This window comes from Microtus pennsylvanicus, chromosome 14 (genome assembly GCF_037038515.1).
Source record: "Microtus pennsylvanicus isolate mMicPen1 chromosome 14, mMicPen1.hap1, whole genome shotgun sequence".
NCBI classification, from domain to species: domain Eukaryota; kingdom Metazoa; phylum Chordata; class Mammalia; order Rodentia; family Cricetidae; genus Microtus; species Microtus pennsylvanicus.
The window spans coordinates 33,971,951-33,985,282 of NC_134592.1; the positions used below are offsets into that span (position 1 = coordinate 33,971,951).

Sequence of the window (13,332 nt, forward strand, 5' to 3'; positions counted from 1 at the left end):
GGGAAGGGAAGCAGAAGCCCAGGCCCTAGGAGGGAGAGGTTTAGGGTAGGGATCTGGGAGAGCTTGCTAGCATGAGCTTTGATATATTACTAAGTACATACCGCAGCCATTTGTCCTGGGTTTCTGTGACCTAACAGGATGGAGTAAGGAAATCCACTTCTTGTGAATGGTGTGTCGACTGATGGCGTGGTATGGCTAAAGGAAGGTTTTTATTGCAGCTACGAAAGAGAGAACAAAAAGAGAGAAGGGGGGGGAGGGAGAAAGAGAGGGAGGGTATATAGCCGAAATAGCAGGGTTGTAAAGAGAATGGGTAGCTGTGTGGAGGGAAGCCCATGAGCTGGAGGGAGTGAGAAGGGCTAGGATGCTAGCATGGACTTTGAAGTGTGGAACAGGTACTTGTGATACTGAGGGAGCCTAGAGGTCAGCATGAGCTTTGGTGTACTCGTAGGGACCACAGCTAGCCACATGTCCCTTCTGCCTTTTGGAGCTGACAGATGGAACCTCTCTGGGGGAATGAGCAGTGAGATTCTCTTGGGGTTGGCTGAGGCTGCTGGTGCGCAGTGGGGCTGGAGTCCTGAAGTCTGAGCCGGATGCCTGCTCTTTGCCTTGTGCTGTGTGTGAGTCACCACTCTCCGAGGCCCTTCCTGCTGCCCTGGGCAGAGTCACTGGGTAAGATGCGGCATCTTAGAAAAGAGAACAGGTAATTTGAGGGTGACTTGTCACGGGTGAAGGGCAGTGGATCTTGGAAGCCACAGGGCCTGAGAGGTTGGCAGGAAATGAGAGATGGGTTAGTCCTGTCTGGTAGTTCTCATAGCCTAAGGTCTGATAAGCTGGTAGGAGAAGGTTCTGGAAGTCAATACAAGAGGTCCTGGATTGATGGTGTTGTGTTGGGCCTGCAGGCTGCCCAGTCCCATCACGAGAGTCACATTCTCGTGGGGAAAGCAGGTCGTTCAGGTCCTCTGCTTTGTTCATTCTTTTCCGTGCATTTGGCAGCCGTCACAACACTGCTGTTCTGAGGGCTTGCCTGGGTTTCCCAGATCGAGCATGTCTTGCAGGGTCTGGCCCCACCGCTCACAGCAGAACGCAGATCTTCTCTACTGACTGCAACCTGGTGTCAGAAGGTTGTTTGCCCTGCCTTTCGGCACTGTTACCCCAACTCTCAAGCTGATGTACTGTCTTGAGCCTGGTGCTTTTGGCACATGTTTGTCCTGAGTTGTGCCTGGATAACAGGAGAAACGTCCACCAGCAAGCTTTACCACCACGTGTGGCTAGAGTGCCCTGGTTTGATCTTTCATGCTCATGAGAGTCCCAGACACCTGCTTCTAACCTAGGTAGACCAGGCTGCCACAGGATAGTACTCAAGTCGTTTGCTTTTAGGCTAAGACCCCAGGGTTCCAGTGGGAAGTGCACTTGAGGGTAGAAGTAGACTTGGCGATGGCTTTGGTAGCGACTGTTAATTCTTTCTTCTTCTAAACACAGGTTTTCTTCCTTTGTCTTGTCATTGAGAAACACCTGTCCCCTGAACAGTGCTATCCAGAAAGCCACCTGCAGAGCTGGTGTGACCAACAGAGATGTCAGCACTAGGCTAGAACAGCGATTCTCAACCTGTGGGTCGTGACCCCCTAGGGGGTCGCATATCAGATATCTCACATATCAGATATTTACATTACAATTCATAACAGTAGCAAAGTTGTAGTTATAAAATGGCAATGAATAATAATTTTATGGCTGGGAGTCACCACAACATGAGGAACTGTATTAAAGGATGGCAGCATTAGGAAGGTTGAGAACCACTGAATTAGAGGAGGTTCCTGCCCAATTTTCTATAATCTGAGACTGCCCCATGACAAGAAGATGAGGTTCCAGTGCTGAGGAGAAACAGGGTATTGTGAAGACATAACTGCTTGACGTCCAGCCCGTGTGGGGTGGTAGGGGAGCTAAACGGAGAAGCCAGAGTGACGTTCCAGGCCTGCCTTTTCGTCTTCGATGTAGAAAAGTCACTTAGCTTTGAGCCCCAGCTTTCTCATGGGTAAAATGGGAATGGTACGCAGCTTGCAGGGATGCCAGAAAGAGTGGGTCATGTGGAATGTGTGTGGAATTTCCATACCGCACCAGAGAAAGAGAAGGCATGAAAGAAATTGTAGCCGCTGCTATTAAGTGACCTAATTTTAAAAATTAATTAATTTTTTTGCATGCCTATTCCAGTTCCCTCTCCCTTGTGGAGACAGTGACTTAAATTTTGATAATAATGTGAGTCTATGCAGAAATGTGATGAGTTTGACAGTGTGGATGAACATAAAGAAAACTTGTCACCTGGACTCCTGTTACACAGATTCCCCAGTGTTAGCATTTTGATAGATGTCTGTCAAGTGATTTTTATATGTGACAGAAGACAGAAGCCTTAAAATTTAAGTTGAACTATTTATTTTTGCATGCTACTTTTTATTATAATGTAGCTACAGATAGTACTAAATTGCCTACTCTATCTTGTGTGTGTGTAGAATGTGTGAGTATAAATGTGTGTTGCATTTGTATGAGTGAATGAATCAGGCACATACATGTCATGCCGCACATGTATGTGTCCGAGGATAACCTCAGGTGTCAGTCTTCACCGTCCACCTTTTTTGAGACAGGGACTCTTGGTTGTTTTCCTGCTGTGTGGGCCAGGTCAGCTGTCCTGTGGCTGCTAGTGGTCGTCCTGGCTCTGCCTCCTGTCCTCCCATAGGAACACTAGGATTACGCACGCTCACACTATGTACTTTGCCTTTGCTTGAGTTCTGGGCATTGAGACTCAGGCTCTCAGACTTTCATGGGAAGTGCGTTCACTCACTGAGCTATGTCCCCAGCCCCTGCTATATCTTTTGAACATAATCTTTGTTGTTGCTGTGTTGGGGATGAACTCGGGGCCTTGTACACACTAAACAGAATTTTAAGTAACACGCGGATGATCTAGGTTAAAAAGATGAAACAGGTCTCTGTTGCTTAGGTATCTCTTTCACATTGCTAACACCATCTAATTAGATGTAAAGTACAATGCTACAAAATCTCTTTAAGGCACAAACAGAATTGTGCCAGATCTAGTGGCATGCACCTGTATTCTTATCTATTGGGAGTCTGAGGCAGGAGGATTTCATGGGCTGAGGCATTAAAGGCTAGCTTGTGTTGGCTGGTTAACAGTGAATGGCCTTCTTAAAAAAAGAAGAAGAAGAAGAGGAGGAGGAGGAAGAGGAGAAGGAGAAGGAGGAGGAGGAGGAGGAGGAGGAGGAGGAGGAGGAGGAGGAGGAGGAGGAGGAGAAGAAGAAGAAGAAGAAGAAGAAGAAGAAGAAGAAGAAGAAGAAGAAGAAGAAGAAGAAGAAGAAGAAGAAGAAGAAAAGGATGAGAGAAACTGAGCTTAGCGATGCATGCCTGGAATCCCAGTACTCTGGAAGCAGAGGCAGACGTATAAGATCAAGGCCATCCTGGGCTACATAGTGAGTTAAAGGCCGGCCAGGGGTACATGGGATCTGCATAAGCAAAAGCAGAGGGAAAGATGGAGGACCGAAGCATATGTGTGGCTTACAATAGACAGCAAAGGTCTCTGACTTCCTGGCCAGCTGAACATCTTTATGAGTCCTAGTTCAATTTCTTCTTAGCGTGGTGCTTAGTGTGGTATCTGATTCACATGGGTTTTCAATGTGCAGACTTTTTTCCATGTAAAAAGGTTCTTATCAAAACTTATTATAGAATGTGACACAATACTTTAATAAGTGCACAGCTGAAGCATATGTTTCAGGTTGGTTCCTTTCACAGCAGCACAGAGGGGCTCTGCAGATCTCTGTTCTGAGGTCTGGTTCCCTGGGATGATCCCCCTGTTTAGACACGGGGTTTTAACCCATGTCTGTTGTGGTTTGGATGTGAAATGACCCTCGCAGGCTCATGCGTTTGCACACTTGGTCCTCAGCTGGTGGTGCGGTTTGGGGAGACTGTGGAGCCTTTTGGACGTGGAGTGTAAATGGCAGAAACTGGACCGTGGGTTTGGGGCTAGAGGGTTATAGCCTACTCCTGGCTCCTGCCCCAGCTCTGCACTTCCTGAGTGCTGATCCTATGTAACCCATGCCTTGTCCTCCCACTGGGATGGACTGCATCCCCCAGCCACGAGCCAGAGTAAACCTTCTCCTCTGAAGTTGTTTCTGTCCAGTGTTCTGATGCAGCAATGAGAAAAGTAATGACGCAGAAGATGGTCCCGAGAGACGGAGCTGTCACCGTGATGAGCCCGACTGTTTGGAACTCTGTGGAGCAGTGTGGCAGAGTTTGAAGCTGTAGGCTGTGGTGCCGCATGCAGAACCTAAGGGGATATTCCGGTGGAAGCTCTGAAGACCAGAGTGGAGATACACATGTAGACAGCCGGCCATGCTTCTTTTGTGCCTAGCGTTTTTGTCAACGTGACATGAGCTGGAGTCATTTTAGAAGAGGGAATGTCAGCTGAGAAAACTCTTCCATCAGATTGGCCTGTAGAGGGGCTGGCCATACGGGTGGTGCCACCCCGGGCTGGTGGTCCTGGGTTGCGTAAGAAAGCAGGTTGAGTAAGTCATGAGAATCGAGCCAGTAAGGAGCACCCTTCCATGGCCTCTGCTTCGGTTTCTGCCTCGAGAAACTGACTTTCCTTATCAGGGACTGTGAGCTGTATGATGAAACCAACCCTTTGCTCCCCGTGTTTATCACAGCAGTAGAAAGCTAACAGGGCTGGTGCAGCATCTCTGCTCCGTTCACAACTCTGCCAGCTCGGGGTGTGGTCCTGGCTTGATGGTCCTCGACGGGAGCTGCCGTCCAGGCCACACAGTGTAGGGATGGATGAGGGCTGGGGCCAGAGGCCCTGAGCGGCATGCCACTCATCACTTAACCGGCTGTCCTTGGGACAAGGAGACTGGGTTATGTTGTAAGTCACCATGGCCTTCTGGAACTGTGTCTAGGTGGATCCTGTTACAGTGTGGGGAGAGAGAACAACTGACCAGCAATGGGTCACAGCTTTCAGGCTCTTCCTGTCATTAATCCCGTCCGTCCATGACAGGCTGCCAGGATCGCTAGTGCCGCAGTCTGTTTCTGCTTTGTTTTCAGTTTGGCTTCTCTCACTGCTGACTCTAACCTTCTGCTTTAACCCTTACTTAGAGATCTCTCTCATTTGTTAGCACCCCTGGAGTTGGAGGCCTAGGGATATCTGCATGGGTGGGAAAGGGCATCAGGCTTAGAGGCTGGAATGTGCTGCCTTCTGTTTACCTAGTTTCTGTTAAACCATTGAAATGAATGGTTTCCCCCGAAGGGAGCAGCTGGATGTTTCTATACAAAGCATGGCTATTTCTGCTTCTTGTTTTCAAATGTGCATAGGTGGTGGTGTGTTGATGAAATGTAAATTCCCTTTAAGTGTTCTCTTCGGGCTGCCCACTCTAGCACAGTGGTCTGGAGCCTTGATTGAGGACTCAGTGATGTCTGGCTTCTGCTTTTCTTGTGAACCAGCCTATTTGGATTCCAGGCTCCATATTTGACAGTAGGCTTAGGAATACACCTGCCTTCCTGTTGAGAAGATTAAAGATGATGATGGGTGTAAATCACTTAGTGCAGAACCGGGCTCTAAGGCCTCCATAACTATCAGCTGTGCCTACGTTTTCTCTTCTAAGTTAGTGGACACTAAGTAGCACTGTAAAGACATTTTCTAAAGCAGAAAGGACATAGTTTTAAAAGTTAGAAATCATTAGTATAGCTTCTTAGGTGACTGATGGAGGCTTAGAACAAGTACTTATAGTCCTGAAGAAACTTAAGAGAAACATTCTGTGTTTGCTTGATACACACACACACACTCACACACTCACACTCAGTGAGGACACACATTTATCGAGTACCTCATGGTTCATGCAGGAGAGGCCACTGTGGTTCACCTTTGCTTTATCAGAGACCCAGAGAAAGGCCATTGCATTAAGTTTTCTTGGCTGTACACTTGTCTGTTCATTTTGATTTCCTCTTTTCTCTGAAGAGGGGCAAGGTCTTTAGTGCCCTGAGTCTTCATTTTCTCCACTCCTCTGTAGGTTTGGATGCTTGTGGGGAAGCCCAGCTCTGTTGGCTGTGCAGGTGGAACTCAGTGAGACTCTGCTGACAGCGTGAACCCAGCCAGGGCCCCAGCGATTGCTGGCATCTCCCTGCCATGCTCAGGCAGCACCACACCTCTGCCGAAGCCTGGAGTCAGGGAGTCTAGGCAGTGAATCATTTGCCAAGTAAGCAAGTCTGCTCTCCCTTGGCCATGCCTAAAGGGATAGAGTGGGCAGAGGGCCAGACTGGGAGAGGCTGGGGCATATGCCCTGACTGTACTTTTGTGCCTGCTAGTGGTCCCTGGCCAGGCTCTCCTGTTGGGCTCTTGCTGAGTCAGCACAGAGGGGCTGCTCCATGTTAGCAGCTGCTCTGTGGGCACTCGCGGCTTCTGGCTGTGGCTGGGGTTCTGGATCGTTCTTCTTCTTCCTTGGAGGCATTGTAGTGCAGGAATGAAATCTCTCAAATGTCACCATGGACACCCCGAAGGCCGCAGCGGCAAGAGCATGGGCTTTTTAACTTTTCCTCTGGTGCAGAGTCATCCCCTAACTCCCCCTTAACTGTGAGTTTTTCCATTCTTATCTCAAGACAGTTGGCAGAACTTGTCTGAGTTCTGGGGAGACTGATGATGCGTTCAGGGAATTGCAGGCTTCGAGAGTGTCAGAGATAGAGAAATGGAGTCCTGGGAGGATTTCGCACGGCTGGAGCTGGGACCCGCTATCCTTGGGTCCACGTCTGTTGCTGTTTTCTTTTCCTGTCTTGCTATGGCTCTGGGGAGTTCTCTAGGTAAAAGAGATATTGATACTCTGATGTGTCTCCCTCCCGCCCACCCTCTCTTCCTCTCTCCTCCCTCTCCCTGTTTCTTCCTCTTCCTAAGGAAGACTTGTGCCCTTGTGAAGAGAATGTACTCAGCCTCATAGCTCTTCTTCCATCTGTCACCCCACTCATTCCCACCTATTATTATTTTGAAGGAAATCACCAACACCCCATCAGTTCCTGTGTAAATGTTTCAGTGTGTACGCCCTTTTGAAGACAAGCGCAGCTATATGCTGAGTCGCATCAGAGAGCCCAGGATGAGTCTGACTCAGCAAAGTCCTCCAGAGACTAAAGCAGAGGCTGGAAAAACCCTTCGAGAAACTACAGTGGTAGAAAACAAACAAAAAGGCAGAGAGGAAACGTTAGACCCATCATACAGAAGCCCCTGCCACCCAGGAAGGGGCGTTTGTACTTCTCATTCCAGAATGAGAAAGAACTTTTCCGATTTAGAAAACCATGATGGGGAATAAAAGCTCAATTGAAGGACCAGGAAGTCAGTGTGATGTAGCTCAGAAAGAAAAGAAGAGCAAAGAATATTTTAAAAAGTAGATGAGGAAAGAGAAGGAAATTGGGCGGCTTAGAGTTTGAAGGGGCTTGAGTTTGATCCCTGCAGCAGACCTGCAACTTGTACTCGCATGCTATAGCATGAGTGTTTCTACACACGCATACAAACACTCACATGCATGCATGCACACACGCATGTACACGTGCACACACAAATAAACATAATTTTTTATTTTTAAGGCTGGAGAACTAGTCCATAAAGCCCATTGCCAAACTAATAGGTAGTGGTCGAGCCTTTGAGACATGAAGGCCCGCTGTCAGTAAGTCGCAAAGGGCAGGATTTGAAAAAGTTGTAGCTCAGACTGTGACATGGCAACTCACTACCACTCAGTGCTCCGCAGTGAGCACCGTGCCCTCACCACTGTGGTGGTCTGAGGTCCTCTGAAACAGAGAACCTGAGAATATTTTTCCTCCTTAGGTTGATTCTGTCAGGTGTCTTGGCCAGAGGGTGCCGAAGTAACTGGCGCAGACATTGCAGGCCGTATCTCCAAATTATCCCTTCTTTAACCCACACCTCTCATTGCATCAAGATATGCTGGTTACTGGGGGCCCCTGGCTGAGGCGTTACTTTCTCTGACTCTGCTCCCTTCTGCATAATCATCCCCCAGTATGTTTCAACATTCACAAGGGTAAGCAATAGTCAGAGAAAATGCACAGGTACTTCTCAGCCAGTAACTGGCCAGGCAGGAGGGAGTTCTTGCCAAGAGCCTGGCCCTGTGGTTCCTGGAGCAGGATATCATGGATTCTAGAAGAGAATGAAGCTTTTACCCTCTGGGAGTCCCATTCCATGGCATTCTAGAGAAAAAGATGATAGGCACTTACATGCCTCAGCAGGGGTAGTTGAATTGTGTGCAGTTGGTGTTGGCTGCTGAGGAAGTAGCAGTGGGATAGCAGTCAGCCATAGCATTGAGGAAATTGAGTTAAACCTTAAAGACAGAATTTCTCTCTGTCTCTGGATCACATGGCACAGAGGTGAAGGACAAGGCTGGGAAGTGAGAGGTGTGAATTCTGTCCCTGTCCCCAACCCTCATCAACTGGACACACTTCTCTTTCAAATGGATGAAACAGAGAGAGTCATCCCCTGCATCTTCGAGATGACTAGAGAACTCAGATGTTAGTAGGCAGCCATGTTCAGTTACTCAGCACGTGATCCCAAATGAGCAGCTGTCCTATTTACATACATCGCAGGAATTTATTACAATGGAGTATTGTTAACCTTGAAAACGGTAAGTAAAATAAGACAGCATTCTATTTCATGAACTTTTCACAGTGGGTACATCAAAAGCAGATTGGTGGTTCCTCATGGGAGGAGAGGCGAATGGGGAATATCTGCATAGTGCTTGCAGGACTTCCTTTGGGGCAGTGAAAATAGAACATATAGAGGTGGCAGCTGTCAATGCTGAAGGTGAGCGGCACTCCACTGGATGCTTGGCTGTACACTGCTTGATTTCATCTCTCACATTTCACCTCAGCTAACGGGTGGCCATCAGCATGTGAGGTGTACAAGCGCTGGTGGGAGCCAGTGGCCTGCTACTGCCTTCTGAGCAGCAGACTGGTCTCAGATTATAGTCCCTGTCTGTGGATGACGGTAGGACCCTAGGCCATAGAGTCCAAACAGTGTGAGTGTGTGGTCAGCTGAGTATGAGGTGCGTGGGCAGTGGTGAGTAAGTGGAACTGACCTGTAGGTAGCTGGACTACTCCACACAGAAAGACAATCCGTGGCTGATTCCTGCCCCTGTCAATCTTGCATCTCATTTAAGCCCTCAGACAGACTAATATCAAATGTCATCTCTCTCCCTGTTATACCCTATCCCTGCCACTTAGGGCTCTGGGTGACTGGGCCTTACTCTCTGTGTGTAGGGGAGGCACTCTCTCTGAGTTTCTTGTATCTGAGCTACTTTGAGGATAGTTGGTGGCCAGTGGCCTCTGGAATGGGATTGGGAAATTTCCTTAGTGTCACTTGCCTAGCTTTTGAATGTCTGCTTTCCTCTCTCTTTTTTTTTTTTGCCTGGGAAGATTCTGGAAGGTCTGTTTTTTTTTTTGTTGTTGTTGTTTTGTTTTGTTGTTGTTTTAACCACTAAATGTGGAGAGGAAGTTTTTTTCTTCTCTTGTTTTGTGTCTGCTCAAGCTCCTGGGTGGGGGAAGCTAGGGTGGGAAGGGATGTGTCTGGAGTAGAGAGGGTGTGGAGGAGGAGAGGGAGGCTTAGTCCATTAGGTCTAGGGTGGGGTTGTTTTCTTTTCAGCCTTCAGCTCTACAGCTACTGGTAATCCGCCATACTGCTGCTTTCCTGGGAAGCACATAGGACCTGGAGCTCCTTGGCCCACAGCCCTTCAAGATGTGACAGTTCAGTGGACTGGAGTAGGGGTAGAGAAGAGGGGTGTGGCTGTCTTGAAGCACCTCCTCCTATCCTTCAAGTTGACCCAAGTATTGCACTCCTAGACTCTGTTCTTTAGCTATGGAGGGGTCTTTGCTGTCAGGGTCTGCAGTGAGAGTAAGACATCTCTGTACAGCCGACTTCAGAAGCCCTGAAGTTCTTGGAGAATAGGAAACCTCTAAGCCAGCTTGGCACACTGGGCTGACAGCTAACTTGTATCATTTTTACTGTTTTCCTGGGCCTAGCTGATGAATTCCCTTTTAAAATTTAGTTGCTACATTGTCTCCAGCCGGTTTCTTCTTCACAGGGTAAAGAGGGAACCTTCCTTCTTGCTCTGAACTTCCACATACTCAGATTCAGGCAAGGCTGTGTCCAGCTAAAGAAGCTGTGCTGACACAAAGCTTTTGAACCATGCCACTTGACAGAAGGATTGTCCTGCAGGCACTGGCACAGCTCCCTAAGTGTGGCATCTTAGTCCATTATGTTTGGGGTGATTTTTAGATAGCCTGTCTCCTACTGGGTTACGTTTATGGCTGGGACTACATATGGGTGAGGTGGCTATTTCAGCTGCCGTCCTAGGAGAGCCCAGCTGCCTCCCACACTGCATTGCTTTGGAGTCATCCCTGCACCAGCTCCTCTTCCCTGAGCATGCTCACTGAGGATCTCATGAGTGTGTGTGTGTGTGTGTGTGTGTATGTGTGTGTGTGTGCCTCTGACCCTCCCCAGTTCATTAGCCATTTCTCACTTGGTTGTGCGGGACCTGCCTGGATTATGAGAAAATCTCCAGGGTCCAACAGACAGGCTTTCTTCAGCGTGTCAGTGGTGTCCCACCCATAAGCATATGAGCCTCATGTGTCTAAGATAGCTATGAATATGGCCCAACATAAAATAGCAAATTTATTTAAAACACAAATTTTGGGGGTGGAGTAGGGGATGGGTTTTTTGCAGTATTTATTTTGTAACCCAGTTGTATGGTTCTTGAACATGAACTCTGTGGATGATGTAAGTGTCGCCGTGTCAGAAGGTAGGTGGGATGGGCTTGTGAGGAGGTCACAGATGCTGTCTAGACATCCAACGTGCATCTCCAGTCCCAGGGCCTGTGAGTGGGTATAATCTAGATGTGCTTTGATGCAGGAAGCCCAGGGGGCTGCTGCTCAGACGGGTCCTTGTGACTGCACAGTTCTCCTGACACTCTGCGGCAGGAGGGCAGCCTCTCAAGTCGGGCCTGGTCTCCAGCCCTGGCTTGTGGTACAAAGATGGCAGTTCAGGCTGAATGCTCCTCAGCCCAAATGTATGTGTCAGAATTTGGGGTCCTTTTAGATCTGCAAGAACCTTTGTAGATTTCACCTCTAAATAGCTTTTGGATAAGGGATGTTCAACTTGGAATGCCTGCATTGTGGAGACTTGAGACGATGCCAACAAAAATCCATGGTGCAGAATGAATGTGTTGTGGGTGGTTGTGAAATGGTGTTTCTGCCGCCAGGGCACCACGGCAGGACAGTGGCGCCTGCAGGAGGGGGCAGGTGGATGGCGGAGACCTTGCAATTCAGGCTTATCCGTTTTCTTTTGTGTTGCTGTCTTCGTCAGTTCTGATCCTGCAGAAGGTGGAGAATGGAGATCTGAGTAACAAGATTCTGAAGATAACTGACTTTGGGCTGGCTCGGGAATGGCACCGGACCACCAAGATGAGCGCGGCAGGGACATACGCTTGGATGGCACCCGAGGTCATCCGTGCTTCCATGTTTTCCAAAGGCAGTGACGTGTGGAGGTAAGATCCAGAAGTGCAGCCTCCAAGTTCCCAGGTCTGTGTGGCCTGTGGACACCCCAAGTCAGTCTGTGTGACCTCTCAGAGGGACCTCTACTGAATTCTGGGTTGCTAAGGGATGCTGCGGCAATTGTGTCATCTCTGCAGGCACTTCATGTGGTAGGTCACTCCTCAGGAAAGGGCAGCAGAGTCCAGGGGCACCATGTACTTCTGTCTCTGACTGAAGGGTGGGAAGTCACCCTACACCAAGCAGTAACTTTGGCCCTGCCACGTTGCTGGGCTTCAGCGGCTGCTACTGTGAGACTCCGGGTGGACTTAACCTGGTGTCCTCCCTGTATGCTCCTGAGTCACTTGATGACTTGGAAATGGTCCCTTCCAGCTATCTGGCAGACCCTAAGAGCTGTGGAGTACAGAATAGACATGGCTAGCAATCTCTACTAGCAAGTGTCAGTCCAAGAGGTCACAAGGACGTAGAATTTTAAAAAATCATGTTGCCATTGAGGAAGGATAAGTTACCATCAGATAGATGTCCTATATAAGAAAAGACTATGGGTGATCAGTGCACCTCAGTCTAGGATCAGTGCTTCCTGGCATGTGGCAGTGAGCATGTGACCATGGATTTGATCTCCAGCACCAGAGAACTGGGAGTGGTGGTGTGGGTATGTAATCCCAGTACTCCAGAGGTGGAGGCGGGTGGATCATAGGTGAGGCCAGCCTGGGATAGGTGAGACCCTGTCTCATAAAAACAACAAAGACCCAAGGAAACCTAAACAAGCTTAAATACATGAGTAAACTGAGTGTCACTCGCCACTGTTACCTGCTTCCTAAGCCGCTGTACCACGTTTCCACCCACCAGATGAGTTAGATCTTTCATAGCTCTGGAGGCCACAGTTTGAAATAAGTACAGCAGGGCCCCATCCTAAAGATCCCAGAGGAGACCCCCGTCTACTTACAGATTCTAAGTTCAAGAGCATCAACAGATATTTGTTAGAGTCACCTTCCCACCCACTGTGATCGCTGTTTCCCAGATTGTTCTAAACCTCAGAGAGACCCTATGCCTTCTGCCTGTCATACTTCCTCCACGTCTGATCTGTTGCTGTCTCTGGATTAGCCTCATCACCATTTCCCATCAGGGGAATCACACAGTGCGTGTTCTTCTGTCACTCACTTCTTAGATGTAACGTGTTCATAAGTCCAGCCATGTTGTAGCTTCATTAGATATTCATTCCTTTTATGGCTTTTTAGTATTCCCTGATATAGGCAGGCCATGTTTGTTCATTCGTTCATTCATTACATGGTAGAGAGTGAGTTTTCTCTTTGGGGATGTTATGAATAAGACTGCCGTGGACATGGACACACACATTCTGTTGTGACTGCATATTTTCTGCTGACTTAGGCATGTGCCTTCATACCATTATGTATATGTGTTAACTTTCTGAGGTCCTAGCGCACTGTTTCGTGCACAGATGCTCCGTTTAAATGCCATTGGTCCACTCCACTAACTCCTGTATCTAGGGCATCTACTCTTGGTGCTGTTGTTTTGGTTGCAGCCGTCCTAGTCTGTGAAGCAGGATTTTACTGTGTTTTTTGTTTGTTTGTTTTTCAAGACAGGTTTTTCCTGTGTAGCCCTGGCTGACCTAAAACTCAACTCTGTAGACCAGGCTGCCCTCTGCCTCCCAAGTACTGGGATTAAAGGCGTGTGCCACCACTGCCTGGCTCTTCACTGTATTTTTTTTTAATTTTATTGATTTTTATTGAG

At 48.3% G+C, this 13,332-nt stretch overlaps 1 protein-coding gene across 2 annotated transcripts in view; it reads left to right on the forward strand.

Annotated features, from left to right (window-relative positions):
• Map3k9 (mitogen-activated protein kinase kinase kinase 9) overlaps positions 1-13,332 on the forward strand; it is a 70,942-nt gene that overhangs the window by 28,029 nt on the left and 29,581 nt on the right. For both annotated transcript variants that reach the window (XM_075948763.1, XM_075948764.1), the window contains exon 3: positions 11,396-11,576. In XM_075948763.1, the coding sequence (XP_075804878.1) occupies positions 11,396-11,576 (181 nt within the window). The remainder of the gene's footprint in view (positions 1-11,395; positions 11,577-13,332) is intronic.